Source organism: Equus asinus, chromosome 19 (assembly GCF_041296235.1).
Source record: "Equus asinus isolate D_3611 breed Donkey chromosome 19, EquAss-T2T_v2, whole genome shotgun sequence".
Classification (NCBI taxonomy): domain Eukaryota; kingdom Metazoa; phylum Chordata; class Mammalia; order Perissodactyla; family Equidae; genus Equus; species Equus asinus.
This window is the reverse complement of record NC_091808.1, coordinates 19,257,289-19,284,949: the sequence shown is the minus strand read 5'-3', so window position 1 is coordinate 19,284,949 and position 27,661 is coordinate 19,257,289. Positions and strand designations below refer to the sequence as shown.

At 59.2% G+C, this 27,661-nt stretch overlaps 1 protein-coding gene across 14 annotated transcripts in view; it reads left to right on the top strand.

Annotated features, from left to right (window-relative positions):
- SPEG (striated muscle enriched protein kinase) overlaps window positions 1–27,661 on the top strand; it is a 54,600-nt gene continuing 26,939 nt past the window's right edge. For 4 of the 14 annotated variants that reach the window (XR_011495551.1, XM_070489671.1, XM_070489680.1 and 1 more), the window contains exons 1-11: window positions 1–530; window positions 7,922–7,964; window positions 8,855–8,925; window positions 9,503–9,592; window positions 9,673–10,009; window positions 12,746–14,031; window positions 15,885–16,028; window positions 16,321–16,503; window positions 25,150–25,325; window positions 25,567–25,655; window positions 26,492–26,667. Coding sequence is in view for 13 of the 14 variants with exons in the window: in XM_070489671.1 (XP_070345772.1) it covers window positions 152–530; window positions 7,922–7,964; window positions 8,855–8,925; window positions 9,503–9,592; window positions 9,673–10,009; window positions 12,746–14,031; window positions 15,885–16,028; window positions 16,321–16,503; window positions 25,150–25,325; window positions 25,567–25,655; window positions 26,492–26,667 (2,974 nt within the window). In the remaining variant the exon portion in view is untranslated. Of the gene's footprint in view, window positions 531–6,652; window positions 6,926–7,921; window positions 7,965–8,854; window positions 8,926–9,502; window positions 9,593–9,672; window positions 10,010–12,745; window positions 14,032–15,884; window positions 16,029–16,320; window positions 16,504–24,005; window positions 24,283–25,149; window positions 25,326–25,566; window positions 25,656–26,491; window positions 26,668–27,661 lie in introns of those variants that run through there. The other 10 variants (XM_070489679.1, XM_070489683.1, XM_070489678.1 and 7 more) reach the window with 8 other exon arrangements.

The window sequence follows — 27,661 nt, the reverse complement described above, 5'->3', positions numbered from 1 at the left end:
CTGGTGACCTTCTGGGTAGCACAGGCCGAAGGCGGCGGGCAGCAGGAAGGCAGGGCGCTGGCCCCCCAGGACTCATCTCCCAGGGCACCATCCCCGGGTGCCCCCGTGGCCGTCCAGTTCCAGCGTGTCCCCAGCCCAGCTCGCAGAGGCCATGCAGAAAGCCCGGGGCATGCGAGGCGAGGACGCGGGCACGAGGGCACCCCCCAGCCCCACAGTGCCCCCGAAGAGGGCCAAGGTGGGGGCCGGCGGAGGCGTGGGGGCCGGGGCGCCTGTCTTCCTGCGGCCCCTGAAGGACGCGGCGGTGTGTGCGGGCAGCGACGTGCGGCTCCGGGTGGTGGTGAGCGGGACGCCCCAGCCCAGCCTCAGCTGGTTCCGGGATGGGCAGCTGCTGCCGCCGCCGGCCCCCGAGCCCAGCTGCCTGTGGCTGCGGAGCTGCGGCGCGCAGGACGCCGGCGTGTACAGCTGCAGGGCGCAGAACACGCGGGGCCAGGCCTCCTGCGAGGCTGTTCTCACGGTGCTGGAGGTTGGAGGTAATGGGGGGGCTGCCCTCGGCGGGGTGGGTGCGCAGAGGTAGACAGGGCTGCCTGGGCCACGTCGGGGAGGTACCGGCTCATCCAGCCTTCTTCCCAGGCGCTCTGACTTCTCAGCGGCACCGACCCAGAGTGCCCAGCAAGAGGAAAGTGCAGGGAAGGGGTATCCAGGTTGAGAGGCCCCCCAAAGGAAGGTCAGAGGTCAAGGGTCAGCATTTGGTAAGCAAAGCCTGAGCCCCCTCAGGCCCTTCTGGGAATTCACAGTGAGAGCCTTCCTAGTTTCCCCCTAGAGAGAGGCCTTCTGGGGAAGTCATCTTCATCCCCGCCGATGATTTAGGCTGGACATCCCTGATCAGCCCCTTACAGGTGTGTGCATGACTGAAGGAGGGGCCAGCTGCCCCCCGGCAGCCCCAGTGTTGAGGGGATGGGTGAGAGCTCCTCGAAGCCCAGGCTGGGGTAGGTTGGTGTGGTCAGCACCAGGCTGGCTGGAAGAGGCCAGTGGGTGGACAAGTATAAACAGGGTGCAGAGCATCAGTGCTGGGGGCCTGGGTGTGTATGGAGGTGGGTTTTGAGAATCCACGTGCAAGCATGCACTCGTGCAGGTGTTATTAAGGTGTCATTAAGACAGAGCCTTGGCAAACCAAGCCTGGAAAAATAGAATTCTGAGAAAGTCTGCTGCGGTTAGGGGAGATGGCAAAGAGTGTGGGGGCCACTGAATCTGTCCTGGGCATTTTCAAGAGAGAATTCTCACTCCAGCTCGTGGTGTCTTGTAGGGGTGTATCCTTGGGGGCTGAGGAGGAGGCTCAGGGAAGAAGGACCTCAACAGCTAGAGGGGAAAGAAGGCTCTAGGGTGCAGCTGAGTCAGGAGAGGAAGCAGGGGCTCAGCTCCCTCTGTCAGCATCTCTGCTCTCTCTGCAGCCCCACCCTGCCCACCCTCCTACAGTCTTCAATGAGAGACAGGGCTAAGGCTGGCTTCTCTTGGGTGGCCTCACACCTGGCCAGGTACTGGCTTTCCTAGCGTGGGGTTAGGGGGTGGGGCATGTCCTAGCAAAGCTCTGAGGTGGGGAAGGATCAGATTCCTTGGGGATCTTAGCTCTGGTCCCCTCGGGGGCAAAGGGGACTGAAAACAGAACATAAACTGGAGGGCCAGATGGGTAGCTTGATGAGAATACAGCTTAGGGGAGAGCGATGTTAGGGAGGGGAAGGAGTGGGGTGGTCACAATGTTGGTTTAGAGTTAGGAAGGACCACAGAGAACCACAGCTCCAAACACTGCCTTTTACAGGTCAGGACACTGTGGTCCAGAGTGCAGGGAGATCTGCCCACAGACACATAGCTACTTGTGGCCCTCCCAGAACTAAGAATTGGTCATCCTCCTTTCTGCTCTGCAGGCTTTTTACTACCCCAGAACTTCCTGAGGGAGGAGAGAGAAAGGGATGGGGAGCTGTCGGTTATCTGGAGAGAGCCCTGACCTCGCCTTCTGAAGACCAAAGCCCCAGCCCTGTCCTAGGCCCCCAAAGTGGGGAGAGTGACAGGGTGCTAGAGCCCCCCAGCAGGGCTGTATCCGCAGCCCCCTATAATCTGAGGCATGGTCGGCAGAGCTGAGTCCTGGCTGCATACGTCTCCACAGAGGCTGGGGCTGGTTCCAGGCTGTTCTGATGGAACAGCATGTTTGAAAGGTTTGGAGTGAGGAAAGGACCCTGGGTGCTGTGGGACTGGATTTGGTGCCTTTTGACAGCCGTGTTAAAATAGGAAGAAGAGGGGCCAGCCTGGTGGCGCAGCGGTTAAGTTCGCACGGTCCACTTCAATGGCCCGGGGTTCGCCGGTTCGGATCCCGGGTGTGGACATGGCACCGCTTGGCAAGCCATGCTGTGGCAGGCATCCCACATATAAAGTGGAGGAAGATGGGCATGCATGTTAGCTCAGGGCCAGTCTTCCTCAGCAAAAAGAGGGGGATTGGCAGCAGATGTTAGCTCAGGGCTAATCTTCCTCAAAAAAAAAAAAAAAAAAAAAACAGGAAGAAGGATGGGCTGCAGCAAGTCACATTTGAGAATTTTTTCATACTGGTGAAATCTTTACCCCAAGGGCAGCCTGATAATTATTGTTAACCGGTAATAATTCTTAGTAGTAATTTATAATAATATGAATAGCTACTATGCTACTGTGTGGCAGGCAATATGCTGTCATATCCTTTGATACGTCATTTAAGTCCTCAGCAACCCTGGGGAAACTGAGGCCCAGAGGGATTAAATGACATGTCCTGTTGTACAGACAGAAGGTGGCAGAGCAGGAATGGAAGACTTGGTCTGTCCCACTGCAGAGAATCACGAGCTTCTCTACTATGCACCTCCCACATGATTTGGGGGAGGGAGGGGCTTTGCTTTGGTGATGTTGGGGGACAGACTAGGTGAGTCTGGCTTCCTCCTCCTCCTCCTGTCCCTCTCCCCAACCTCTGCCCAGGGACCCGTCCTGGTCAGGGGCATCTGGGCAAGCAGCTCAGTGTTGCTCAGACTCACTCACAGAAAACCTTCTTGCTTGGGCTCAACAGCAGGAGGACTTCAGGGTTCTCGAGGAAGCCCAGCCAGGACCTGGCTATGGAGGGAAGGAGGCCGTTTCCTGGCTGGGATTGCAGTCTGGCTCAGCAAGACGGGGTGATGCTAAGGTTCCTGGCACTCCCGAAGCCTGAGACGTTAGCTCAGGGATGGAGGGATGCTGGCATGGCTGGGGGAGGCTGGGGCCTTAAGAAGACGAGTGGGCTGCAGGCTGGAGAGTTTGGAGGATGGGAAACAGGAGGGTGGGATTTGGGGTACAGAAACAAGGAAAGGACAGGCATAATGAAGATGGCACAGAATCAGGATACTTGTAGGCCCCTCGTCATGTGTGAAACACCCTAACCCATTTAGGTATTTAATCTCCTAAGCTCCAGGTTACTGTTATGACCATTATACATATAAGAAAACTGGGGCTCAAGGAGGAGATTTATCCAAGGTCATGTGACTAGCGATGTGGCAGAGTCAGATCTGAAAGCTGGGTCGCTGAGTCTGGGTCCACCTTGCCTGTCCTCAGCAAGAGAAGCTTGGGAAGAGTAACGCAAGGATCTGTCTTCATAACCATCCTTCTTTCAGTATCCCCAAAGCCAGCTTCTGGCTCCATCTTCAGGATGGGCAGGCATTCTTCTCTTTCAAAACATCAGGCTCCCACCTGCACTGGCCTAGGAGCCATGTGCAAATCAAATGACCAGAGCAAGTGCCACTCTCAAAGCTTGGAGCATGTGTGGTTGGAGGGGGAGGCCTGCACTAAAGGGTGGGAGGTAAGAGGAGAAGGTAGCACTGAGAGAAGGCACAAGCTGACGATGCTCACCGCGTTTGTTAGTTGGAAGTTTCATAGCCAGGGTCTGGAAGACTCTAGGGTCAATCAGAAGGGCCAAAAGTCAACAGATGGTAGTGAACCATGCGAGGAACTTGAAGGCATGGAGAGGAGAGCTTAGGGATAGGGAGAAAGGGCAAGAGAAAAGTGGAGAAGACACCGGAACCTGTATTGAGGAACATTCTGCCGTTATCATCTTTTTCACCTGGAATTTAGAATGTGTGATAAAACACCAGGAGGAAACTAGTATGGAGTTGGGAATGGGGATGGAGAGTGTCACCATCCATTCATGGCAAGTCCTAATCAGGGAGAGGAGGGGCCGGAGTGGGAGCAGTGAGGAGCCCTGGGAGGCAAGAGAGAGGGGAGCGGAGGGGCCCCGAAGTAACCAAAGCCCATGCATAACTTTCCTGAAGCCAAGGCAGGCCCCCCCAGGAGGATCCTGGATGTGAGATGGTCACTTTTCCAGCTCTTTCTCGGAAAAGGGTCTGGGTCAGGACAGAGAAGGGAGGAAGGCTGGATGAATGAGCTGTTCCAAGAAGACTTAATGTCCCCATCCCTGCCACCCATCATCCTCTCCACCCCCAGCTTTGCCACCCCCTCCCATAATTATGGAGTACCTACTGTGTGCTAATCACTGTTCTAGGTGCTTGGGATACATAAGTGGGGGGTGGGGGAGACACCCAAATTCCTGTCCTCCTAGAGATTACGTTCTAGTGAGGACAGACAGACAATATGCAATAAACATAATAAATAAGTAAAAATTATATAGTATGTCAGAAATACAGAGCAGGGGAAGCAAGAGGAGGGAAGGGAGAAACTGAGCTGAGGCAGGAAAGAGGGGAGGCAAAGAGGAGGGACGGGGGTGCATCTGGCTCAGTGGAGGGTCTGCATGAGGGATCAGACACCGCATGATGACTCGGGTTTTCTCTGGTTAAGGGGAAAAGCTGGCAGTGCAGAAATTGGAAGTCTGGGTTTGGGGAAATGGAAGGGGGCCATTGCTGCCCAGCCATGGAGGAAAACTGGGGCGACCTGGGGCCAGCTGGGGGAGGCCCACCCTGCGAGCATGCCCCAGGCCAGCCCTGTGGGGGTGAGCGGTGTAGGCCCAGAGCAGGAACACAGAATCCCACGGGCCCCTCCTCGGCCCAGCTGTCCCGTCACTCACGCCCGCTGCCCATTGGTTATTTTTGCTACGGAATGTGCCAGCCCCTCGGATTCTCCTGGGGAACAGGGGCTCAAGTTACCCCCTCTCCTCTCTCAGCTCCCCCATCTGTGAGTGGGCATGTTAGGGGGTGGGCAGGGAAAGTGCCCGTGGGCATCCTGGGTCCTCTGGCTGGAACTGATAGGGACACACACATGTACCCTCCATTCAGTCCCCGTGCACGTGTCTGTATGTGTACCATCGGCTTCCGGGGGTCTGGGAAACAGAACCACGTGTATGCACCCAGAATGTACAAGACATGAACTTAAACTTCAAAATCAAGAAGCCACAAGCTCCCGTAACTCCAGGAGCCAAGTAGAAACTGAAAATGAGTGTGGTGCTGCTGTCAGCCGCTGAACTTGAGCGTGCCACCTGAAATATTGTGCAGGCTGAACCAAACTCATCAGTTGCCTTGTATTTATTTTGGATCCATGCTTTAAAGAAAGAAAGTTAAGGAACCCACTGACCAATCAGTATGTGAGGCTTTACGGCCCAGTGGTCAATATCTCAATCGCAGTGCCTGGGTCAGAATCCTGGGTCTCCCAATTATTGGCTGTGTGAACTGGAGTAAGTAACCTCTCTGTGCCTCAGTCTCCCACCTTGTTGTGAGGATTAAATGAGTTTCCTTGCATCGTACACAATGCTCTGTACATTACCAAGCATGCCTAAGTGTTTATTACTTAGTACTCACATTTCAGAAACCAGGATTGGCACTGCTTGTGCAAGCTGGCGTGGGAATTTGGATCCGGGAGACACGTGGAGACACAGAACCTGTGTGGCTGCAGCTAAGTGATAGGACTTCTCTGAGCCTTTATCACTTGCCATTTTAAATGGAGCCTGTTAAATGTTCATGAGGGTTTCAAGCTATGGGGTTACCTTGATGAAGTAACATTTGAGAAGTAGCTGGCACTTAGTAAATGCTTAAGAAATTTACAATGATTGTTGGGGTGGGGGGAGAGTAGTTTTGCGTAAGCAAAGTGTGCATGGTCTTGTATAGGAGGAGGACAAAGAAAGCCTGGTGAGGATGCTCACGCATGAGTGAGAAGGTGGGTTCTATTAGTGAATAATGGAAGTACCTCTGGGTACCTGTGTGTGTGTGCATATGTGTGTGTGTCAGGGTGCAGAGACAGCGTACCGACCTATCAAGAAATTCTAGGGCCCTGTCTGGCTTTCCCGAAGAGTCTGGGGGTTTTCCTAGTCTGGGTCCACGTCAGCACGAAGCCCCCCAAAGAGGACCCTTGTGCTGTGTATGACTTAGGCTCCCCCACCCGGCGCTGTGGCCCTGCGGCGTACTCCCGGCGCGGCGAGTTCGGTGGTGCCTGGCACGGCGTCCGTGTGCGCATGTTTGTGGAGTGAGCAAGTCCAGAGGAGGCTGACCTTCCAGAGCGGCCCCGCGGGAGGCGGGTGGGGATGGCGTGGAGGCCGCGTTGGGCTGCCAAGGAGAGATTGGCCTGAAGCCTCCTGGGGGCCATTGCACCCCTTTCTGTGCCTCAGTTTCCCCATGTGCCCAGGACCAGGGAGGCCGATGCGGGGTGGGGGTGCCGGGAGGCAGGTGAGCGCCGCCCCAAAGGAACAGGCGAGGGCAGGGGTGCCAGGTGGGGTGCAGGCTGGCGGGGGAGGCGCGGGCTTCGGGCGCCACCGCCTTACCCCCGCCCGGGCTCCCGCGGCCCCGCGGCTCCTTCCGCCACCCGCGCCGGCTCCCGCCCGCTCCCCAGCTCGCCCCCGGCCCCGCCTCCGACTCCGCCCCGCCCCCGCCCGTCCCCTCCTCGCCCGGCCGCCGGCCCGGCCCCCTCCCCCGCCATGAAGAAGCTGTGGGTGAAGAAGCGCTTCCAGGTGAGGGCTCCGGGGGCGGGCGGCGCCGCGAGGGGGCAGGCAGGGCTGGGCGCCCCGGAGGGAGGGCGGGTCACCGCGGCGGGCCCGGGGAGGGGGCGCCGGGGCCGCGCCTGCCCCACCCTAGCGCCGAGGCCGCGGGCGGGCGCGCTCCGGGGGGCTCCCCGCCTGCGTCCCGAGAGCGCAGGCCCCTCCCCGCGCGGCCGGGCAGACCCCCGCGCCCCCGATCCTCGCGACCCCCCTGGGGGAGCCCCCGCGGCGGTCTGCGGCGTGCAGCGCCCACTGGCTTCCCGGCCGCCTCGGCTCCCCTCGCCTCTGCCCAACCCCGGCTCCGGCCCCCGCCCGGCTTTCCCCAGCCCCCCACTCTGGAGCCTTCCATCTTCCGGAGCTCTTGAAAGCAACGCACAGGGATCCGCGCTGAGCTCCATCAATTCCCCAAGCCCTGCCCTGTCCTCTGCGTACCCGGGCCTCCTTCCTGCATTCGCGAGGCTCCGGCCTCTCGGGGACCTTGCCCTCTGTCCCGCCTCACCCTCGCCTGCCCGCTTGACACCTATCCCAGGTGTCTGTCCTCCTCCCAGCAGGAATCTGTGTCCTTGTCCCTTCATCTCCCAGTCATCCAAGCATCCTCCCAATCTCTTCCTTCACGTTAGCCAGCTGCCTATCTTGTCTCCTAGCCTCTATCTTGAGGGTGTCACTCAGGTCCCCAGTCCTGTGAGCCTCTGCTCATCATGAGTCTGGGCGTTTGACCCACAGCCTTGCTGTCCTTTCTCTCCTTCCTGCCCTGCTCCTCCCCGGAGCTCCAGCTGGGAGGGCTGACAGGCAAGGAAGAGTGGAGACATTCCCTACAGGGGAAGCTGGCTGCCCTGGTCTCTGTCCGACCCCCCTCCCCCCACTGGCCCCTGGAATGACTTTGTTTGATACATAGGTTTGGATGGGAGGTATAGGGACGTCAGGAGCGAGCCTTCCCCTTAACAACTCATTCTGGCTTTTCTCTTTCAGAAAACCGGCCACTCCCGCAGGGCCTTTGGCCGACTCACCCATGGTGCGTGGACCGTGGGCTCCCTGCTCTAGCCCATGCCCACTCCTCCTCTTGGTCCATGTCCCCTTATGGGGCACCCAGGCCCTGAAGATGGCCCATGAGATGTGGGACCCCCCCCCATACACCCACACTCACCCACGCACCCAAGAAGGCCCCCTCTGCCCTGCAGCTGAGAGGGGACCCAGCAATGGGGGTGGGGCTCACTAGCACACCCCACCGTCAGCCTGGGCTCACTGTTCTCCATCTGTGGGGGCCGAGTGGGGATGAGCTCCCTGCCATGCTTTGGCAACCCGTACATGGCTCCTGCTTGTCACGGCACTCATAGAGAAACTGAGGCACAGAACCTGATAGAATCTGGGAAAGTAAAAAATATGCCCAGGAAACTTTGCTCCTAGCCTAACCACTGGGCATTTGTGAGGACCATTCATCAATAGGGAGAGATTGAGAGGAGGGTGCCTGTCACATCATGATGCAGAAGATGGGGGCCAGGGGGAGTTTGCAGGAGAGAGCAAAGCACAATGCAAATATTGTAATAGAGGGTGGGCCTGATGCCTGATGGGGGTCTGGGGCTGTGACTGGGCCGAGTACAAGCAGGTGTGTGTGTGTGTGTGTGTGTGTGTGTGTGTGCGTGGCCAGTGGGAGCACCAGTAAAAGTGCCAAGGGCACAGGATCGCTGGGGGAGTTGGAATAAGCCACAGCCAATGCATGTGGGCTCCCCCGTGCTGGGCACAGAGGAGCCTGCAGGCAGTCAGAGAATGAGATGCTCTGCTCACCCCAGGTGTCTCCCTCCCCCCGTCCCGTCCCCACAGGGCATCTCTGGGCACTGGGTACCCTCATGCCCCCTCTGTCCTGCCTGCCCACCATGCCCTGCCCCACAAACGCTCTGATAACAGTCTGTCCATGTCTCTCTCCTGCTGCTCCTATGGAAGCGAAGTTTTCCGCTCCTGCAGAAAGCAAAGTTACGGTAGGAAACGCTCCTGCCCTAGCCCTCCACTCCCCTCCTTCCTGCCCCCGCCGGCCTCTCCTCACCCTGCCTCAGCTGCACCCGGAGGTGTTCCGCTGGTTTGGGGTGGAGGACAGGCTGGCCCTGCGGCTGGGCGAGTGCCCTGACAGTATGACTCTGAGGTGACTCCTCTTTGTTCCTGGGGTACTGGAACCCAGAATTTAGAGCCTTGGAACCTAGGATCTTATTTTGGGGCCTGCACAGGAACTTAAGCTACCACCGACAGGGGAGGAGGGGGAGGGCTGAGGCCCTGGTAATCCATTAAGTGGCTGGGAGGGGGTCCGTAGGTAGCTTTGAGGGCACTACCAAGTAGGCAGGGGTGTGTAGCCAGGGCCGCAGAGATGGAGCCAGGAGGCTGGCATGGGAGGGGTTACCCACGCAGCCCAGGATGTGGGGGACAACAGAGGGGAGAAGAGAGGTGCTGGCAGCCCTACCAGTGGTAAGATGGAGCCTGCGTGGGGGAGGCAGGAGGTGACATAGGGAAGAGTTGGAGTGAGAGGGAGGAGGGCCCTGCCCACACAGACCCCTTCTTCTCCAGACTCGGAGACGGGCGAGGATGACATCAGCGATGTGCAGGGGACCCAGCGCCTGGAGCTTCGGGATGACGGGGCCTTCAGCACCCCCACGGGTGAGCTCTCAGGGGTGCTCAAAGAGCAAAGGCGGGCTTCCCAAAGAGGTGCCTCGGTTTCACCGTGCTCCTTTCTCTAGGGGGCTCTGACACCCTGGTGGGCACCTCCTTGGACACACCCCCGACCTCCGTGACAGGCACCTCGGAGGAGCAAGTGAGCTGGTGGGGCAGCGGGCAGACGGTCCTGGAGCAGGAAGCGGGCAGCAGGGGTGGCACCCGCCGCCTCCCGGGCAGCCCAAGGCAAGCACAGGCAACCGGGGCCGGGCCACGGCACCTGGGGGTGGAGCCGCTGGTACGGGCGTCTCGAGCTAATCTGGTGGGCGCAAGCTGGGGGTCAGAGGATAGCCTTTCGGTGGCCAGTGACCCGTATGGCAGCGCATTCAGTCTGTACAGAGGACGGGCGCTCTCGATCCACGTGTAAGTAATGGCCTCACACGGGCCTGCACTGTCCCACCTCACCATGCTGTCCTGCACTGCCCCTCACCGCTCCGTCAGCCTCCACCCCCCCATCGGCCCTGCACCAGCCATCCCTCTGTGCACTTCTCCACCCCCCACTGCTTCTACTCCTGTCCCAGCTACCCACCCTATCTTCCCACACCGCTCCATCCTCCTCCTGTGCCATCACCACCCACATCCCCCCGCCCCCACTGTCCTGGCTCACCATGCCATCTCCATGGTCTCGTGGACCCCTCTGCCCTTTCCCCTTCTCCTCCAAGATCTCCACTTTCCCAGGGGCCCTCTCCTGCCTCGCCCATTTAGGCTCCAGTTGTCCCCAGGATTCCCCCCCCCCTCGGGGGCCCCCTCCGTGCCTGCTGTCTCAGCAGCTGCTGCCTTTTCATCTCTCTGCACATTCCTGCTCCCATGTGGGCCTTTTTCTGGGAGGAACGGAACCTTTCTGCACGGCAGCTCCCGGGAGAGCAGGAGAGAGCAAGGGAGCAAGAGCGAAACCAGGAGAGAGAAGAGAGTGAGGTGGTCAGGGGGTAGATGGGGCCAGGGGCCTGGGAAAGCAGGAGGAAGTAGGGGGTGTGGGAGGCAGAGGTCAGGGCAGAGAGGGTTGGAGACGGCCTGGGGCGGAGGTAGAGGGCTTGAAGTGATGGAGGCGGGGGTGCATGACAGACCTGTGGGAAAGGCCCAGGGTGGGGTTGAAGGTTGTTCTGGTAGGGGGGGGTGAGGAGTGGACGTGTTATAGGCATTGGAACCATTTTTCGAGATTTGGGGGCTGGCACAGGAGGGAGTGCTATAATAGAAGAGGGGAGTGGCTGATGACAGAGGTATTGGGGGGCATTTGGGGAGCCGAGAGGGGGCCTGATTTGTGATGGGTATGGGTGTGTGGGGGAGGTACCATCATGGAGGAGAAAGAAGGGGCTTGTGGGGGGATGCTGTTTTCAGGGTGTTTGGAGTGGCTAGTGGTGGGCAGGGGAGAGGTCCGCGCAGGGCCAGGGGAGGCTCCCTTGTTCTATGTAGTTGGCATTAACCAGGCACTCCGGTGCCCTGGACTTGCCTTTTCCTTCCCTGCCCGTCTTTGCCAGGCCCCAGCCGAGCCTGGAGTTGCTATGGCAACTTCCGAGGAACCCATCTCCTTAGTGATATCTGTGGTACAGAGGCTGGCCTGGAGCTTGAAACTGCCGGCAAGAGGCCTCTTCTGCTGTCCCCAATTTCTCTCCATGCCTCACCCAGTTCCCAGAGGCCATTCCTCGGGAACTCTGCCTCCCTGCAGGTGGCTGGCTAAGGTTCTGCTCCCTAGGCCAGTCTGGATTGCCATCTCCTTTCCCCCCAAGTCAGAGGTGGGGTCCGCAGTGAGGGTGGCTGACTCAGGTAGTCTCAAACATCCTTACACTCAGGCACCCCTACAACTTCTGCTCGTGGCCGGTACTCTACTATTTCCCCTCCCTTCTGTGCCCCCAGAATCCCAGACGTTTTGGAGGGAATGAGGGCTCAGGAGTCAGACCTCTTGGGTTTCAGTCCTAGCACCAGCCGTTTCCTAGCCGTGTCACCTTGGTAAGGCACGCCACCTTCTTAAGCCTCAGTTTCTTCATCTGTAAATGGAGGTAATAACAGTTTTCATCTCAGAGGATTGTTGTGAGGATTAAATGACTCAATGCATTTTAAGCATTTAATACGTGCCTGGCACACAAGTACTCAATGAGCCATTAAGTTTTTATTAACCTCTCTCTAATGTGTCAGGTATGGTGCTAATATCTCAGATTCCTTTTCTTGCTGATATTTATGTTTGATGTGCCCCCCAAGGGTCCAGATGGGGGAAACTGAGGCCCAGCTCTTGGGCATCAAAGTTCTGGAGGTGAGAGGGGTACTCAGGGCTGGCCAGCTCCTTCCCTCCTCCTCTTCCCCCACACTCCATATTCAGGCCCACGCAGTAGTTATTTCTGAGCTGAGTTATTCCTGAGCGTCCCCCTTTTGGGAGCTTCTGTGCTTCTCAGGGGGTTTCCAAGGACTCAGGTAACTTTCCAGGGACAGGACAAAGTCAAAGGCTTGTACTGGGGCAGACTGATGGAAGGGAATAGTAACCTAGGGATCCTAGTCTCCTACCCCAGGGACCCCAGCTGCCACCTCTTGTGTCCTGTCAGCACTGGTGATGGGCTCAGGTCTGCGTAGGTGCTAGGTAATCCCAGGGACAGGGGCACTGCTCCCGGAAGGCTTGTGCCTGTTCTTCTAGAGGCCGCTGTGAAGTGGGTATGTCCCGCCAAGGATGGGCAGGGCTGTAGGGGCCAGCTGGGGGCAAGAACGAGTGGGAGGCTGCATTCCTGAGAGGGCCCCTCCCCATCCAACCCTCCCGCCTTCCCTCACCATTCATCCTTTGAGTCCTGAGCCTCATTCTTTTCTCTGCCACCGCTCAGTTCTGTTTCTGCTGTTTCCCATCTTCCGGGGCTGGGGGGAGGGGGCTGGCCAGAGTCCCTGGGGCTGAGTCTGTACCTGGACCTAGCCACTAGAATCTTCTGGTGCCTGAGCCGCCAGCCTCTCCCCAGCACCTGCTCTGGCTGTGCCTTCCTCTTAGCGGGGAGGGGGTGGAGGGTCTGGCCCATGTCACCCCCAAGCCTTCCCAGCATGCCCCACCGCCCAATCCCTGTCACGAGCTGAAGGTCTAGGAGGGGAGACCCCCTGAATCTTCGACCCCTCTTCGTCTTGGTTCTGCAGCAGCGTCCCTCAGAGCGGACTGCACAGGGAGGAGCCCGACCTTCAGCCTCAGCCGGCCAGCGAAGCCCCGCGGCGCCCGGCTCTACCTCCCCCCTCCAAATCCGCGCTCCTGCCCCCACCGTCCCCTCGGGTGGGCAAGCGACCCCCGCCGGGACCCAGTGCCCAGCCCCCGGCCACCCCGACACCTCCCCACCGGCGCACTCAGGAGCCCGTACTGCCGGAGGACACCACGGCCGAAGAGAAGCGAGGGAAAAAGTCCAAGTCGTCGGGGCCCTCGCTGGCGGGCACGGCCGAGTCCCGGCCCCAGTCGCCGCTGAGCGAGGCCTCGGGCCGCCTGTCGGCGCTGGGGCGCTCGCCCAGGCTGGTGCGCGCCGGCTCCCGCATCCTGGACAAGCTGCAGTTCTTCGAGGAGCGGCGGCGCAGCCTGGAGCGCAGCGACTCGCCGCCCGCGCCCCTGCGGCCCTGGGTGCCCCTGCGCAAGGCGCGCTCGCTGGAGCAGCCCAAGTCGGAGGGCGCGCCGTGGGGCACCCAGGAGGAGCTGCGGGCGCCCGCGGGCAGCGTGGCCGAGCGGCGCCGCCTCTTCCAGCAGAAGGCGGCCTCGCTGGACGAGCGCACCCGGCAGCGCAGCCCTGCCTCTGACCTCGAGCTGCGCTTCGCCCAGGAGCTGGGGCGCATCCGCCGCTCCACGTCGCGAGAGGAGCTGGTGCGCTCGCACGAGTCTCTGCGCGCCACGCTGCAGCGCGCCCCGTCCCCTCGAGAGCCCGGCGAGCCCCCACTCTTCTCCCGGCCCTCCACCCCCAAGACTCCGCGGGCCGTGAGCCCCGTCGCCGCCCAGCCGCCCCCTCCGAGCGTCGCGGGGAGGCCCGAGGACGAGCCGGGGAGGCCCCGGAGCCGCGGGCCGGCGGGCAGGACGGAGTCCGGGGAAGGCCCGCAGCAGGAGGTTAGGCGCCGGGAGCAGTTCCCGCTGACCCGGGGCAGGGCCATCCAGGAGTGCCGGAGCCCCGTGCCGCCCCCCTCCGCCGAGCCCCCCGAGGCCAGGACGAAAGCCCCCCCGGGGCGGAAGCGGGAGCCCCCGGCGCAGGCCGTGCGCTTCCTGCCCTGGGCCACGCCGGGCCAGGAGGGCGCTGCTGTACCCCAGACCTTGGAGAAGAACAGGGCGGGGCCTGAGGCCGAGAAGAGGCTGCGCAGAGGGCTGGAGGAGGACGGTCCTTGGGGGGCCTGGGACCGCCGAGGGGCCCGCAGCCAGGGCAGAGGTCGCCGGGCCCGGCCCACCTCTCCTGAGCTCGGTAAGACTTCGGGGAGGGCTGAGAAGGTGCTGGGACCTGAGTGGGAGGGCGTTTAGGGAGAACAAGGCTGCTAGGCAGCTGGGAGGATATGGTTTCCGAGGGAAGGCATAGACTGAAGCTCGAGTTGGAGTGAAAGATTATGAAGGCCCTTGTGCCAACCCCTGCCTACTGATGAGGCAGTGTGAGTGTTTGGATGGAGGCTGGGTGTAGCGGAGGTGTCAGCAAAGACCCAGTGCCCGGACGTCTGCCATAGGTCCCCTGGGTCCAGTGGCCTGCTAGTCTGTTGGGTTAGGGACCTAACCGTGAAGAGGGGCACCCGTGGAAACCTAAGGAGCCCCTCCACACGCCACCCCTCTGTGGGGGAAGAGATGGAAGCCCATCTCAATAAATAGGTGCCTGTTCCAGGCAAGCTTTGGGCCAGTCAACTGTCATCTCTGCCCCCTGATCCCGGCACCATCCCTGATCCCTCCGTGGCCACTAAGCTCTGACCCAGGCTCCCTTCTAGCTTCCTCTCTCTGGTCCTTGAGTCCCTGCATCCCTGAGCTGACGGTGGTCACATGCCAGCCTGTGTGTTATCTCCCAATCTTCCCATGGGTAGTGACCAAGAGCCAGAATGCCCCTGCTTCTGGCTCTCTTCATCTCGAACATCAGCTTGGGGCCCCTGCTAGAGTGAGGAAGAGGAAGCCATCCTTGACTCTCTCCCATCCCCTGCTGCTTCCCTGGGCCAGATGCTTCTACCCACTGCTCCCAGGACACCCTGTCAGTGTCTCTTTCATTGCACTTCCCACTCTGTATTTTTCTTCAGCAAAAATTGCTTTTTTGTTTAAATAGTACCATCTCAAAATCTTTGGAGATGGTTAGGCCCCTGTCCAGCGTCCTCCTAGCCACCATTGTTGCATACCCACAGCCATGTCCCAGGCATTATATTAACTGGGCACTTAGGGGTGTTATTTTGTTCTAATCTGTATACCAGCTCTGCAAAATGTTGGGTGTTATTTATCAGTCCCATCTTACAGATAATAAAACTGAGGTGCAGAGAGGTTATCTAATATGCCCAAGGCTGTGTAGCTAGAAAACAGCATAATTGGGATTCTGAGTGGTTTTTGGCTTTCTACACTGTGTTTTAGCTAGATTGTAGACTGTCAGGGTTGGAACATGCCCCTAGAGATCCACGACAGTGGAGTTTTATGATCTCTGTGTGTACAAGCTTCCTGTAAGTAAGGCGCACATCTCATTTCCTGTTGCATCCTTCGTACCCATACAGAGCTCAGTATGCAGTAAGTGCGTTGTTACTGTTTGGTGAATGGGCAGAAATGAAAGCCGATTTCAGGAGGCTGCTTAGAGGGCAGGACACCTGCTGCTCCCACTTTTGAATCCAGTGGCATCACTAATTTGTCAGTTTACCACGTGTTGCCCTGTGACATCACTGTTTTTGCCTAAGTCTCGGGTTCTATTAACTTGTCCTCTGTCTGCATGGAAACTGGTAAAATCTCGTGCCCCTCAGAGGGCCTTGCTCAGGGCCTGATCTACCCTCCCTGATGACTGATTTGGGTGAAGACACAGTGCGGTCCCTACCTTCCTCCAGAAGCCACCACTCTGTCTGTGCCTGAAGTTGAGGAGCAGCCAGGCTAAGAGTCCCGGCTGTCCTGTCCTGTTTGAGGACCCTCCCTCAGTCTTCCTTTCTTCCTGTCTCAGGACTGTCCCGAGAGACACCCTTTGATCCCCTGCCCCCATCTTCTAGAAGCCCTTCTCTGGGTTTGGCTTTCTAGGATATGGGTCTGCCATCACCCACTCTCCCCGAGTCAGCCCCGCAGGGACCCGTCCCCTCACCCTGTCTCTCGTGTCTCCTGCAGAGTCTTCAGACGACTCCTATGTGTCTGCCGGAGAAGAGCCCTTGGAGGCCCCCGTGTTTGAGATCCCCCTGCAGAATGCAGTGGTGGCCCCAGGGGCGGACGCGCTGCTCAAGTGTATTGTCACTGCCAACCCGCCACCCCAGGGTGAGCTCCAGGGCTGGGGCCAGGCGAAGGTGGAGACGGAAGGGGACGTTCCCCCACCCCGAGTCCTTGGAAGGAGGGGTTGTGGAGGTGGTGGAGATCGTCCACGCCAGGGGGCTGGCCTGACTCCTGTGTGTTAGGGGAGCTTTCCCAGAATCCCAAAGAGGGGCGGGCAGACCTGGCTTCTGCGAGTGAGGGGAGGTCTCTGAATTCCCTATGGTGGGGTGCAGGGAGATTTGCCCCAGTGGGCCCCTGTGGGCCATGGCAACCCGATCACCCCATTGCTTCCCCTCAGTGTCCTGGCGGAAGGATGGGTCCCCACTTCGCAGTGATGGCCGCCTTCTCATCCGGGCTGAAGGCGAGCGGCACACCCTGCTGCTCCGGGAGGCCCGGGCGGCCGACGCCGGGAGCTACACAGCTACCGCCACCAACGAGCTGGGCCAGGCCAGCTGTGCTGCCGCGCTGGCCGTCAGACCTGGTAGGGAGCCACGGGCCCGGGGGCAGGTGGGGCGGCCAGTGACCCTTCCCCATGGGCCCAGGCTCCCTTCCCACTCCCAGCCAGAGCTGGGCTCTCGACCAGCGGGCACAGTCTGTTCTCGGTGTAATCTGCTCTAGTGGAAGCATTTTAAATGGCCTTGGCCGTGGGGCAAGGGCTAAATTCCCTAGGCACACACCAGGCTGGCCAATTCATGAAGTCAGTGAAATTTGCCTTCAGACATCCCGTACATGCCATCCTTCTTTGGCATTTACCTGAACCGGGTCCTGTGGGGAAAGCAAATTACCCTGGAGTCTCCAAGAAGAAGAATCTCCCAGCTCAAAGGGCTTAAAAGCCATCAGGAGCCTTCTGAGGTCATTTCCTCTCCAGAACAGTCCCCTCCCCCCAGTGAAAGGAGATGCTTTTAAGTGCCACAATCCTTCCCCTTCCCTCGCTCGGTCTATTGAACCCAGAGCCCTAAAGAGGGTGCAGCCGAGAGCACTTCGGGAGAGGGCAGTGGCTGAGGCGGCCTTGTTTTCTATTTTTGTGAAAGCCCTCACTTGGTGTCGGACTACTTCCTTTGGGTCTAAGCCTAGTTTCTTTCTGGTTCAGGGCGGGGCTGGACTGGTGTCAGCGTGCATGGCCAGTTCAACTCATTCAGGTTGCTGGGCCTGACAATGTGCTGACCCTGGGCAGTGGGGGTGGGGGGAGGTGAGGCTGGGAAGGGGGCCTTCCAGAAGGAAAAGGCGCAGACTCAACCCTCAAGGATATCCCCATTGGGCCATCAACCTAGATCAGAGGAGCTAGGCTGGAGGACAGTGCAGGGCAGGTGAACCCAGTGTCTAGAACAGTCGGGCAGTGTTGTGGGGTACGAGACGGGACAGCAGGGCTCTCGAGTGGGTTGGGATTTAGACTGGCAGGGGAGGGGCTGGGCAGGCCCAGAGGGGAATAGCACACGCTGTTCTGTTCCTCATCATGGCAGGAGACAGGATTACAGAGCCTGTCTTGCTGTGGTCCCAGGGCCTTGGCACCTTCACCGGTGGATGGTATCTTCCCAGTCCCTGTCCTGCATTAGGTCCTTTTGGTTGCACGCATATAGCTTTGTAGAACGGCAGGTCTGTATTTTCATAGCTTACATACCCTTCCCAGGAACCTGTGTTTTTAGGCTTTCTCCTTCTCTGTGCCCCGCCCACCTTGGTGAATCATACCCATCCCTCCGCTGCGTGCTTCTGTCCTTCCATCACCTCTGGGATCTGGCTTCTGACTCAGCTCCCAGCTCCCCTTAGGGGGCTCAGGCCTGGCTCCAGGACTCCAGTCAATACCTGGCTTGAGCTGAGATTTGGCTAGGGGAGGGGTGTGTGTGTGGGGGGTGGGGGGGGTTGTCCCAATACTGGCTCAGGGCCATCTGGGAGCCTTTTAAGGTTGGGCAGGAGGCTCGGGGCGAGGCAGCTGTCAGCACTTGCCTGGGAGTTCTGGGTTTGCCACACCGAACCTCCCTGCGCTTCACTTTCCTCATTTGTAAACCAGAGATAATTATACCATCCTCGAGAATGAAGGCAAACGTGTGAAGGAGCTTTATGAGCTGTAAAGCTGTGGACAAATGTTAGTTGTTAGCGTTATTAAGCGGTGATGTTATGCACAGCAGCGCAGGTTTCCACGAGGCTCTGGGAAGCTGCCTTTTCCTTTTCTGCCCCTTTCTTCAGGCTGTCCGTGCCTTAGGGACGCCTCCCCTGTCCTTGCCAGGCCCGCAGCCGCAGCCCCTCCTATTTCCCAGCCCCTGTGTCCTCAGCCCTTCAAGGCATCTCTGCGCCTTCTCCACCCCGGGGAGCCAGAAAGGCTGTATCACATTAGTCACTTGCATCAGGCGTTGCCGCCAGAGAACAGCCCCCATAAGTCAGGCTGGCTTGAGGGGCGGGCGCGTGGGTCTAGACTCGGCTCTCTTGGAGGAAGCTGACTTTCTTACCCTACAAGGCTCTGTTTGGTCCAGAGCAGCTGGCCGGGGGCCAGTGGACCCAGAGCTGCAGGCGTGGGTGGAACCAGTGGGTGGCACCGAAGTTTGGCAAGGGCAGGGTGTGTCCCAGGCCTGGAGTCTGTAGGGAGTGGGGGGGTGGAGCTAGGGAAGGGTGTCCGCAGTGTGACTATGGCGGGGTGGCCATGGGTTGAGGGAGGGAGTGTGCAGTGTCTTGTGGGAAGAGACCTCGTGGAACCACCTCCTTTTCTTGCTTCCTCAACCCCCCACCCAGTGTCCTCTTGGGGTGCCCACCCCAACAGGACCTGCTTTTGACAGCCCACAGATCTTAATTCCTGGTTGAAAACTATAGGAACAAGGAATGAGTGGGTAACTGGAGAATGTGGTTACCTGGGTGCTGTGGTTTGGGGAGCAATCTGGTTCTCACCAGCCCTGGCAGCCCCACCCCACCCACCCCCTAGATAACTCTGCTGAGACCACAGTCCTTCTCCCAGGGGGTGTGTGTACTGGGGCAAGGGGTTGGGCAGTGTGAGAAGTGTACTTAACCAAAGCTGAGCACTCTGGACTGCTGCCCACATCCGTCTCACAGCATTTATTGAGTACCAACTGAGTGCCAAGTGTGCCTGTCTCTAAACACTTTCTTGTGTATGGAGCATGCCACATACTTTTTTCCAAACCCTTTCACATCCCTTCCCTTCCTTGAGCTACACTGTGCCATAAATATCCCTCGGAGTGGTACTTCGCAGGTGTTAACAGTCCCATTTTACAGATGGGAAGATACAAACACGGAGCTGTAAGGTGACGCAGAACTGGCACGAGGCTAGCGGCCTTTAATGATTATTACTACAATCTGCTTTGGGATGTTCTAAGTAACAGGTGATTTAAAGCAGTGGCAGTACTCACCTGAGAAGCAAATAAACTTAGTGTGGATGGCAGATGAAAAGAACATGACTAGTTAGCCCTTCATATGTACTCTGAGCCCTTCATATGTACCAGGCCCCGTGCTGATTGAATTATCACAGTTAATCCACCTGTGAAGTGGGTTCTGCTATTATGCCCATGTTACAGATGAGCAAGCTGAGACTCAGAAAGCTTTAGCAAGTTGCTCTAGAGCAGCGTTGATCAACAGGACTTTCTGTCAGGACAGAAATAGTCTATATATGCACTCTCCAGTATGGTAGCCACCAGCCACATGGGGCTGTTGAGCATTTGAAACACGGCTCGTGCGACTGAGTTGCTGAACTTTTTCATTTCATTTCACTTTACTTAATGTGTATTTAGTCTCGGTGGCTAGTGGCCACTCCATCGGGGTGCTTGGCTCTAGGAGTAGAGGGCCAGAGGGAGGCTGGACTTGAAGCCCTGTCCCTGGGTCTCCGGAGCTGACACTCGTAACCACTGCCCTGCCCTGCCCCCTTTCCCGCTACTCTGAAGAGGCCTGGGGTTGAGTAGGATTCTGCTCCTGAGCTCACGGGGCAGAGACTGCCGATGCCGTCTGTGGTGCATCAGCCTGGGGGTCTTCTCTCCTTCCTCTCTGGACTCCCCACTTCTGCCTGGGCTGTGGTCCTGCCTCGTCTCTGCGTGCCTGGTGTATGTACTCTCGGCTTCCCCACCGCGGGCTCTGGGCAGGAGGAAGGGGGCTGTGGGAGGCTCCGTGCGTCCCCACCTCCATCCTGCTGTCTTCATGCCTCCTCAAGCTCAGGTCATGTTTGAGGCCAAGCTTCTAGCATTTTCCAGCTGAGACCTTGGCCTCTCCACTTTTCCGTAGCTGGCCAGTTTTCTCATCTGTAAAGCGAGGGTCATTATAACTCTGGGGCTGCTTCCTCGGTGAGGTGTGTGAGGCTCTATAGGGCTGATCATTTAGCTGAGGACATTTGGGCCAGAGGATATGGCTTATCAGCCCTCATTCTGGTCTCACCTATATGACTGACACCATCACAACAGAGATTGTTTTGGGGGGTCATGAATACAAAAGGAAAGGAAGAGAATCACCCCACCGGCGTCTGCTCCTCTCTTCTCCTGGCCCTGGTCCCGGCCGGTGCTGCAGACAACAGGTGCCCCCTTGTGAAAGCAGCGGCTGCCCCTGGAGGGGATCTCAGAATGCCACACGGGCCCATTGTTCATCCTTGATGGGAGTGTGGACACATCTAAAAAAGCAGCATGGGCCCTTGCCCAGACTTGGCCCTCCCTCCCCACCCCTGTCTACCAGAAGTGAGTCAGCCCCGATGGGGGTCTCCCCCAGGCTGCTACCTCAGAATGGGGGTGGTCACACGCAGCCTGTGAGAAGAATAGGGGTCTCTCACTGTGGGCGCTGACACTTTGTCCAACAGGGAGCAACCCCGAGTCATCACCCATAGGAAACAAGCCACTGCCATGGCAAGGTCAGGCTGACCGTGTGGAATTCTCTCTGCTTCCTTGTCCATTTTAAACCAAGACGGAAACACCCTCAGCACAACTCTTAAGGGAAGACAGTCGAGACAGCACCTGTGGAAATTCCCTTCTGCAGGCCAATCTGTCCTCTTTGTCCCTTGCTTAAGGGAATCGCCTCTGAGGGCCTGCCGAGACGGTGCCTGCAGACAGTGGGCTGGGAAGGGCCAGCCGCCTAGACATGCTGCTTCCCTCCGGCACGTCACTCCCTCCCTGAGACACCTCAAGGAGCTCCCCTTTGCCTTCAGAGGATCCCCTCTGGACCAGAGGATGACGCGAGGGTGACTGGAGGCAGCTGCTCTGACATTGTCACGTCCACTTCTCTCTTTACCTGGTTCCATGGCCAGAAAGTCGAGCTCTAGTTCTCTGCTCGTGTGCTTTGCCTCTGAACGTTTGCTGGTGCGGTTTCCCCTGCCAGCAGAGTTTTTTCCTTCTTAAACCAAATTCTTCATTCTTAAACCATCCCATCCCTCAGTTCCCTCTTCTTCCCTGAGCCAAAAGCACTGTCCTGCTCTCTGTAATCCCCTGACCCCGTCTGCCCCTCCCTTGCCGCCTTATTTCTGCTTGCTGGTTTAACCGTGTATCTGGCTGGTCATCCCTACCAGCCAGAAGGCTCCTGAGGACACAAGCGTGCCTTTGCCTCTCCTTAGCCCTCACAGCCAAAGCTGGAGGCCCTTCTGGATAGTCAGGGGCAGGGTGGACCGTAAGGACTGAGTGTGAGGTGGCAGTGGGCGGTGGAGATCCCTGTGACTTTCCAGGCCCATGGAACAACCTGGGTAGCACACAGAGGCTGCCTGGGACACACATCTGCAGAGAGTAATGAGGATCTGCCTGAGAGTGGAGGTTGGGATGGCAGAGGAGGTGATGGAGCGATGCTCCTCGGAGTGTGGTCCCCGGACCAAGGATGTCAGCATCACCTCAGGGAATGTGTTAGAGACATGCATTATCGCCCCCTGCCAGACCTATTGAATCAGAAACCCTGGGGGTGCGGCCCAGCAGTCTGTGGTGTAACCAGCCCTCCAGGGGATTCTGGTGCATGGTGAACTTTGAGAACCACTCTCATAGAGTTCAGACCTTGAGCCTCAAGGTGGGAGGCCAGGTGGTGCAGTGGGCAGCGCGCCGGCTATGGTCAGCCCTCCGAGGTTCAGGACCCTGCCCTGAAGTCTAGTGGCCGAGTGAGATGGGCCTCAGTGATACCACCTCTTAGCATTGTCCTCCTCCCAGGAGGGTCACAGAGGTCCCTGAACTTTCCTGTGCATAAGAATCACCCGGGGTGCTTTTAAAAAATCCGGTTTCCTGACCCCCATTTCAGGAAATCTAATTCTTCAGGTCAGAGTAAGGCAGGCCCAGGAATTTATAGTTTAAGCAAGCTCCCACGTGGTCCTGATGTGGGTGGTTCAAGAACCATTCGGATGGATGGAGAGGGCCTTGCATAGATGGATGTGACTGTGTCTGTTGAGAGACCACCACAGGGATGTTGGGACCCACTGGTCTGGGGAAGGAGGGAGGGTGGGCTCCCCGACTTGTGGGCTCTCCAGTGCCCTTATTTTCATTAAGTGAGTTTGACCTGGCAGCAGTGTTGAAAGGCTAGACTCGTGCCTGGGGTCAGCGTGTGTCGGGGCAGCAACTCCATGGCAGGCACATGTGCATCTTAGGTTTGGGGGGCACCTGCTTCCCCTCCCCGGCTGGTGTAACTGTGTTTCCCACAGTAGAGCCAGGTTTGTGGGTAGAGCAGGGCTGGGATGTAAGGACTGGCTACAAAGATCATTTTGGCTATGGAGACAGTGAAAAGTGAGATGGCACCAGAGCCTGGCATGGAACCCCAGAGGCTCTGGGAGCTGGTGACAGACATCCCTGATCGGCCTCCTTGGCTGTGCAGTTTTGGGGCTACAGAGGGGTGGGGGCCACTGCCTTGTTTCTCAGAAGCCTAGTTCTGCCCCCTCTGGAGCCTGAGCCTCTGGCCGGGGCTGCTCTGACAGACCCCCTCTCTGAGAGGCTGGAGGACCCAGGCTCACTTGATCGCTGGATGTCCCCCAGGTGCTGTTCCCCTGGCCACCACCAGGGGTCTCTGAGGCTCCCTGCAAACCTTCACAGTCCAGCTTTAATCTCTGCTCTCCCTCCCTGGGCCCCTCATCCGCCTCAGCGCTGTCCAGCCTGGAGGTGACCCTGGAGGGGAGAGGGCACCCACTTCCAGGGGCCATGCCTGTGATCTCAGCATCAGCTAGTGGCCAAGCCCCGAGCCGACGCTCACCAAGTGCCGTTCTGACTTCCCTCCCCTCCCCACCCCCCACCTCAATTGGCCAGCCTGCAGGGTGGGCCCCCTCCTCTGCTGGGCCCCCCTCCTTCTTCACCGGCAGTGCTGGGAAACACAGGTCATAGCTTGGGAATGTCGCCCTGGGCGAGGGTGACAAGAGGAGGGAGGACATGTGGCCTCTCTCCTCAACAGCTCCCCTGCTGTGTCTCCAAGCCCCTTCCCTAACCCAAATGCAGGTGGGTTCTAGTTGTGAGGGGTCACTGGGAGAAGCAGCCTCCGGCCCCCTGCTGTTGGCCCTAGTGGGGCTGATGAGGTGAGGGACAGTTGCCAGCAGGTGCCCTGGCCGAGCCTGGAGGAGGAGGGTTGGCAGGAATGGAGGCAAGGGAGGCAGAGGACGGTTTCTGGGCCCCTCAGATTGAGGAGGGCATCTCTGGGAAAGAGGCCAAAGGCCCTGACAGTTCCCTAACTCTCAGCACCAGAGGAAACCGAGTGGCCTGGCTCTGTAGTAGTTGAGGCTTGCCGGCGTGTTCCTCCATCCGGGGTCTTGGTGGTCTGATCAGAGCAGGGGGCATCCTAGGGCCACTTGCCATCAGTACCTCCTCCGATGGACACATCAAAATACTCAGGGCAAGCATCTTGGATGCTACAGCGCTGTCCCACCCCCTCTTCCCCGGGGGACCGAGGACCCTGCACTTTGAGCCGAGGCGCCACCGAGGGGGCTTTGCGCTTGTCAGGGTCCTGGAGCAGTAAGGAGAGAAAAGGCAGATCCCGCTGCGGGGTGGCTAAATACAGCCGGCTGCCTCTGCCCCTCCCCTCCCCTCCCTCCCCTCCCTCCCCTCCAGGGCCGGGCTGCTGTGGTCTCAGCAAGCGCCACTTTCCCAGCCAGCTGCCTGCCTGCCACCCAGCCCGTCTGCCCCGCCAGCCCCCACCTCCTCCTGCCCCTCCTCAGGCTCTTCCCCTCCCCCAGGACCTCGTGCAGAGCCTCGGCAGGTCAGCGTGTGGGGCTGGGCCGGCTGGGCTCCTGCTCCCTGGGGAGCCGGGCGGGGTGGGCAGCCAGCAGACAGCAGGAGGGCTTGGGGCCAGGGCAGAGCCTTCGGGACGGGTGCAGGCTGGGGTCCGTGTGCAGAGTCTCGGGGTGAGTCGGGGTTCAGCCCTGCGGGGGGCCGGGCCACGGGGGCTTGGGGTGGGGGAACCAGGGGGAGGGGCCAGGGGGCTGTGGCGGATTCATGTCTGTATTTGGCAGTCGGATGGGAGCCAGCTCAGTGAGGCTGGGCCCCAGGCCAGTTGCAGGGGAGGGTGTCAGGGCCCTGGGGACACCCCTCCCCCAAAGCGACGCTGGTGACCCCTCCTCTTCCCCAGGCTGAGCCGCCCTTCTCTGAGGATGACTCCAACTCTGCTTTCCCATCCTCTGAGATTTAGGGTCCATGCTCTAGGGCTGGGGCCAACAGGTGCCCCTGGGGTATCTGGGGCAGGAAGCTGAGAAGGGAGAGGGGGAAGGGCAGGCTGGACAGTGCCGCCTCATGGGCCCTGGCACCGAGGTCAGGATGGGGCTTGTTGGAGGTGTGTGTTCCTCTGCACCAGGCCCAGCTCACCCAAGAAGTGTCCTGGCTCTGCCACTCTGGTGTCCAGAGACCATCTGCATTAGGAGCCTCTGATTCTGTGCCAGGGATGTGGGTTCCCTACTCCAGTGGAATTCCAAGTCTCCCACAAGGCCCAGGGCAGCCCCTCTGCCCCAGGCCGTTCCCTCTGGTTGCTCCACTCAGGAGGATCAGCAGGGTCAGTATTGGGCATCTGTGACAGAGCAGGATTCAGGGGCTCAGGCCCAGGTCACACAACGAGTAAGTGAAGTCAGGGCATGGCCGGCCTGTGGGAGCTGCCTCAGCTCCTGGGCTCTGTGACATTTCAGACCTTATCAGGTCCTTGACCCTGGGGCTGATCGATCCAGCTCTCTCAGTCTCCCTGCCCTGCTTCCTCCCCTCTCTCTTCTCTGTCTCTTTTCCAGGTGGGTCCACATCTCCTTTCAGTAGCCCCATCACCTCTGACGAGGAGTATCTGAGCCCCCCAGAAGAGTTTCCGGAGCCTGGGGAGACCTGGCCCCGAACCCCAACCATGAAGCTCAGCCCCAGCCAGAACCGCCGTTCCTCCGACACTGGCTCCAAGGCCCCCCCAACCTTCAAGGTCAGAGCCCTGAGGCCAGCCCCTAGCCCCCAGGGTACCCCTGTTCCTTCACATGGCGCCTTGTTCTTGGGGCCACACCAGGTTCCAGCAAGGCCAGGAGTTTGGCCCAGTTAACCCTTCTTACCCAGAGCCAACCTCAGTCAGACTGGTGTGGCAGAGGCCTCTGTCCAGATGCCCCAGCCCCCAGGAGCCAACACTGGGTCCTGACTGCCTCCCCTGACACTTTGGGGTCCCCCTTCAGGTCTCACTTATGGACCAGTCAGTAAGAGAAGGCCAAGACGTCACCATGAGCATCCGTGTGCAGGGGGAGCCCAAGCCGGTGGTTTCCTGGTGAGTAGCAGACACTGACCGCCTCCTGCCAGCTTCCCCTGCTCCAGGCTTGGCCCGTGAGGCTTGGCCTTGGGTGGAGGGGAATGGACCCTTTGTGGACTTGCCCATGATCTGCCCAGGGCCTCATCCCAGGGATAGTGGTACCTCTGCCCCACACCTGCTGTTCAAGGCTCATTCCGGGCTTCCCTTTTTGGGGAGGGGTTTGGGGAACAAACCCAGAAATTGCTCACTTGGGATGAGCGGCCAGGAGTCGTCCACTCCTGGAGAAGCCTGCACACCGCACCCCGTCGGATGACAACGGGGTGACTTTCGAGGCCTGCTCTGCACCCAGCCCTGTGCTAGGCCCAGGCACAACCATTTGTGTCCCAGCTGCCGGAACCCGGAGCTCACGGTGGGCCTCAGCTGCAGAGCTGCCGCCCAGGCCCGGGCTGGAGGACTCAGTTCACTTAGCTTTTGATTGCTTTGGGTTCTATTTTTCATTTTTAATTGGTTGTCTAGTCCCCCTTTTTATCTTTGAAAGTTATTTCATAGCCCCTTTGGGAAGTGGGAAAACTATCTGTCCATGATAAATAAATAAAAGTAAGACGGGAGGAAATTGAAGAACTGTTCAGAGCCAAATGGCATGACACGGTATGGTCAGGTGCCAAGAAGGGAGAGATCCAGGTGGGCAGAGGTGGTCTGGACGTCCTGGGGGGTGGGATGGCCGAGCCAGGGTGAGAACTCAGCCCTGTAACCCAGGGGTGCCTGTGGTCAGTGGGACAGATCTGGAGAGTGGACGAGTGATGTGGCCGGGAGAGGCCTGCTTGGCCCCGAGACTGAGGTCTTGCCTCTGACAGGCTGCGAAACCGCCAGCCCGTGCGCCCAGACCAGCGGCGCTTCGCGGAGGAGGCAGAGGGTGGGCTGTGCCGGCTGCGGATCCTGGCCGCCGAGCGGGGTGATGCCGGCTTCTATACTTGCAAAGCCGTCAATGAGTATGGCGCTCGGCAGTGCGAGGCCCGCCTGGAGGTCCGAGGTGAGTACTGCACACTCTCTGTGAATCCCCCACCCTGGCCCTGGCCTCGTCCCTCCCACCTGCCAACTTTCACACAACCTTGTTATAGGAGGCCAGAGCTGAAAAGGCCTTAGCGTTCCCCAAGTTTAACTGCTTATGTTGTAGTTGAGTAAACTGAGGCCCAGAGAGGGGAAATGACTTGCCCAAGGCCACACAGCAAATTGTTCAGTGCTCAGCTTACTACACAGTACTGCCTTCCCTGTGCTCAATCACATCGACCCCTGATGCCAGCCAGAGACCCTGCCTCCTGCCGCCGGCCATCCTCTCCCCACACTCCTCTAAGCCTTTGTCACTTTGCCCTTCCCAGGCCCCTCCCTCACACCCACCCCGCCTTGCCCCTTGCCCCCCTACCATCCCATTGCTGTGCAGAAGCTATTGTGGTTGAGGGTGGCAATGGGGAGAGTCTGATAGTTGGACCCGTTCGGAGGGGCCCCTGGGGTGACTTGGGCATGGAGCATCACAGGGACCCCAGGGAGGCCAGGGTGAGCAGAGTCGTGAAATTTGGAGAGCCCTGGGCCCCCAGAACCAGGGTACAAGAGCAGGGGCCTTTCAGGCAGCGGGGATGGCTGCCCCTAGCCAGGCTGCCTTTTGGCGGCTGGTGGTTTTCCTCCCAAGGACTGGCCATTGGCTTCGCCTTCCATCTCACCCTTCACTGTAGCAGTTCAGGGCATCGTCCCTCCCTTCCTGGCACAGGCCGCCTCTGGGAGTTTCCCAGGATGCCCTCGGCCCCTGCAAGAGCCTGGACCCTAACAGTCATGGTCGCCTCTGCTGGGCCCCACCTCTCTGGTTCCCCTTCCTGTGCCTGCTGTTTCCGGGGTTCCCCCCTCCTTGGCCTCTGGATTCTTCAGCTCCCACAGCTCCTGCCCCGACCCCAGCCCCTATTCCCTGGCTGCTCCTTCCCCTCCAGGGTCTGGCTCTGCCTTGCTTCTCTGTGTTAACCCGTGTCTCGGTGCAT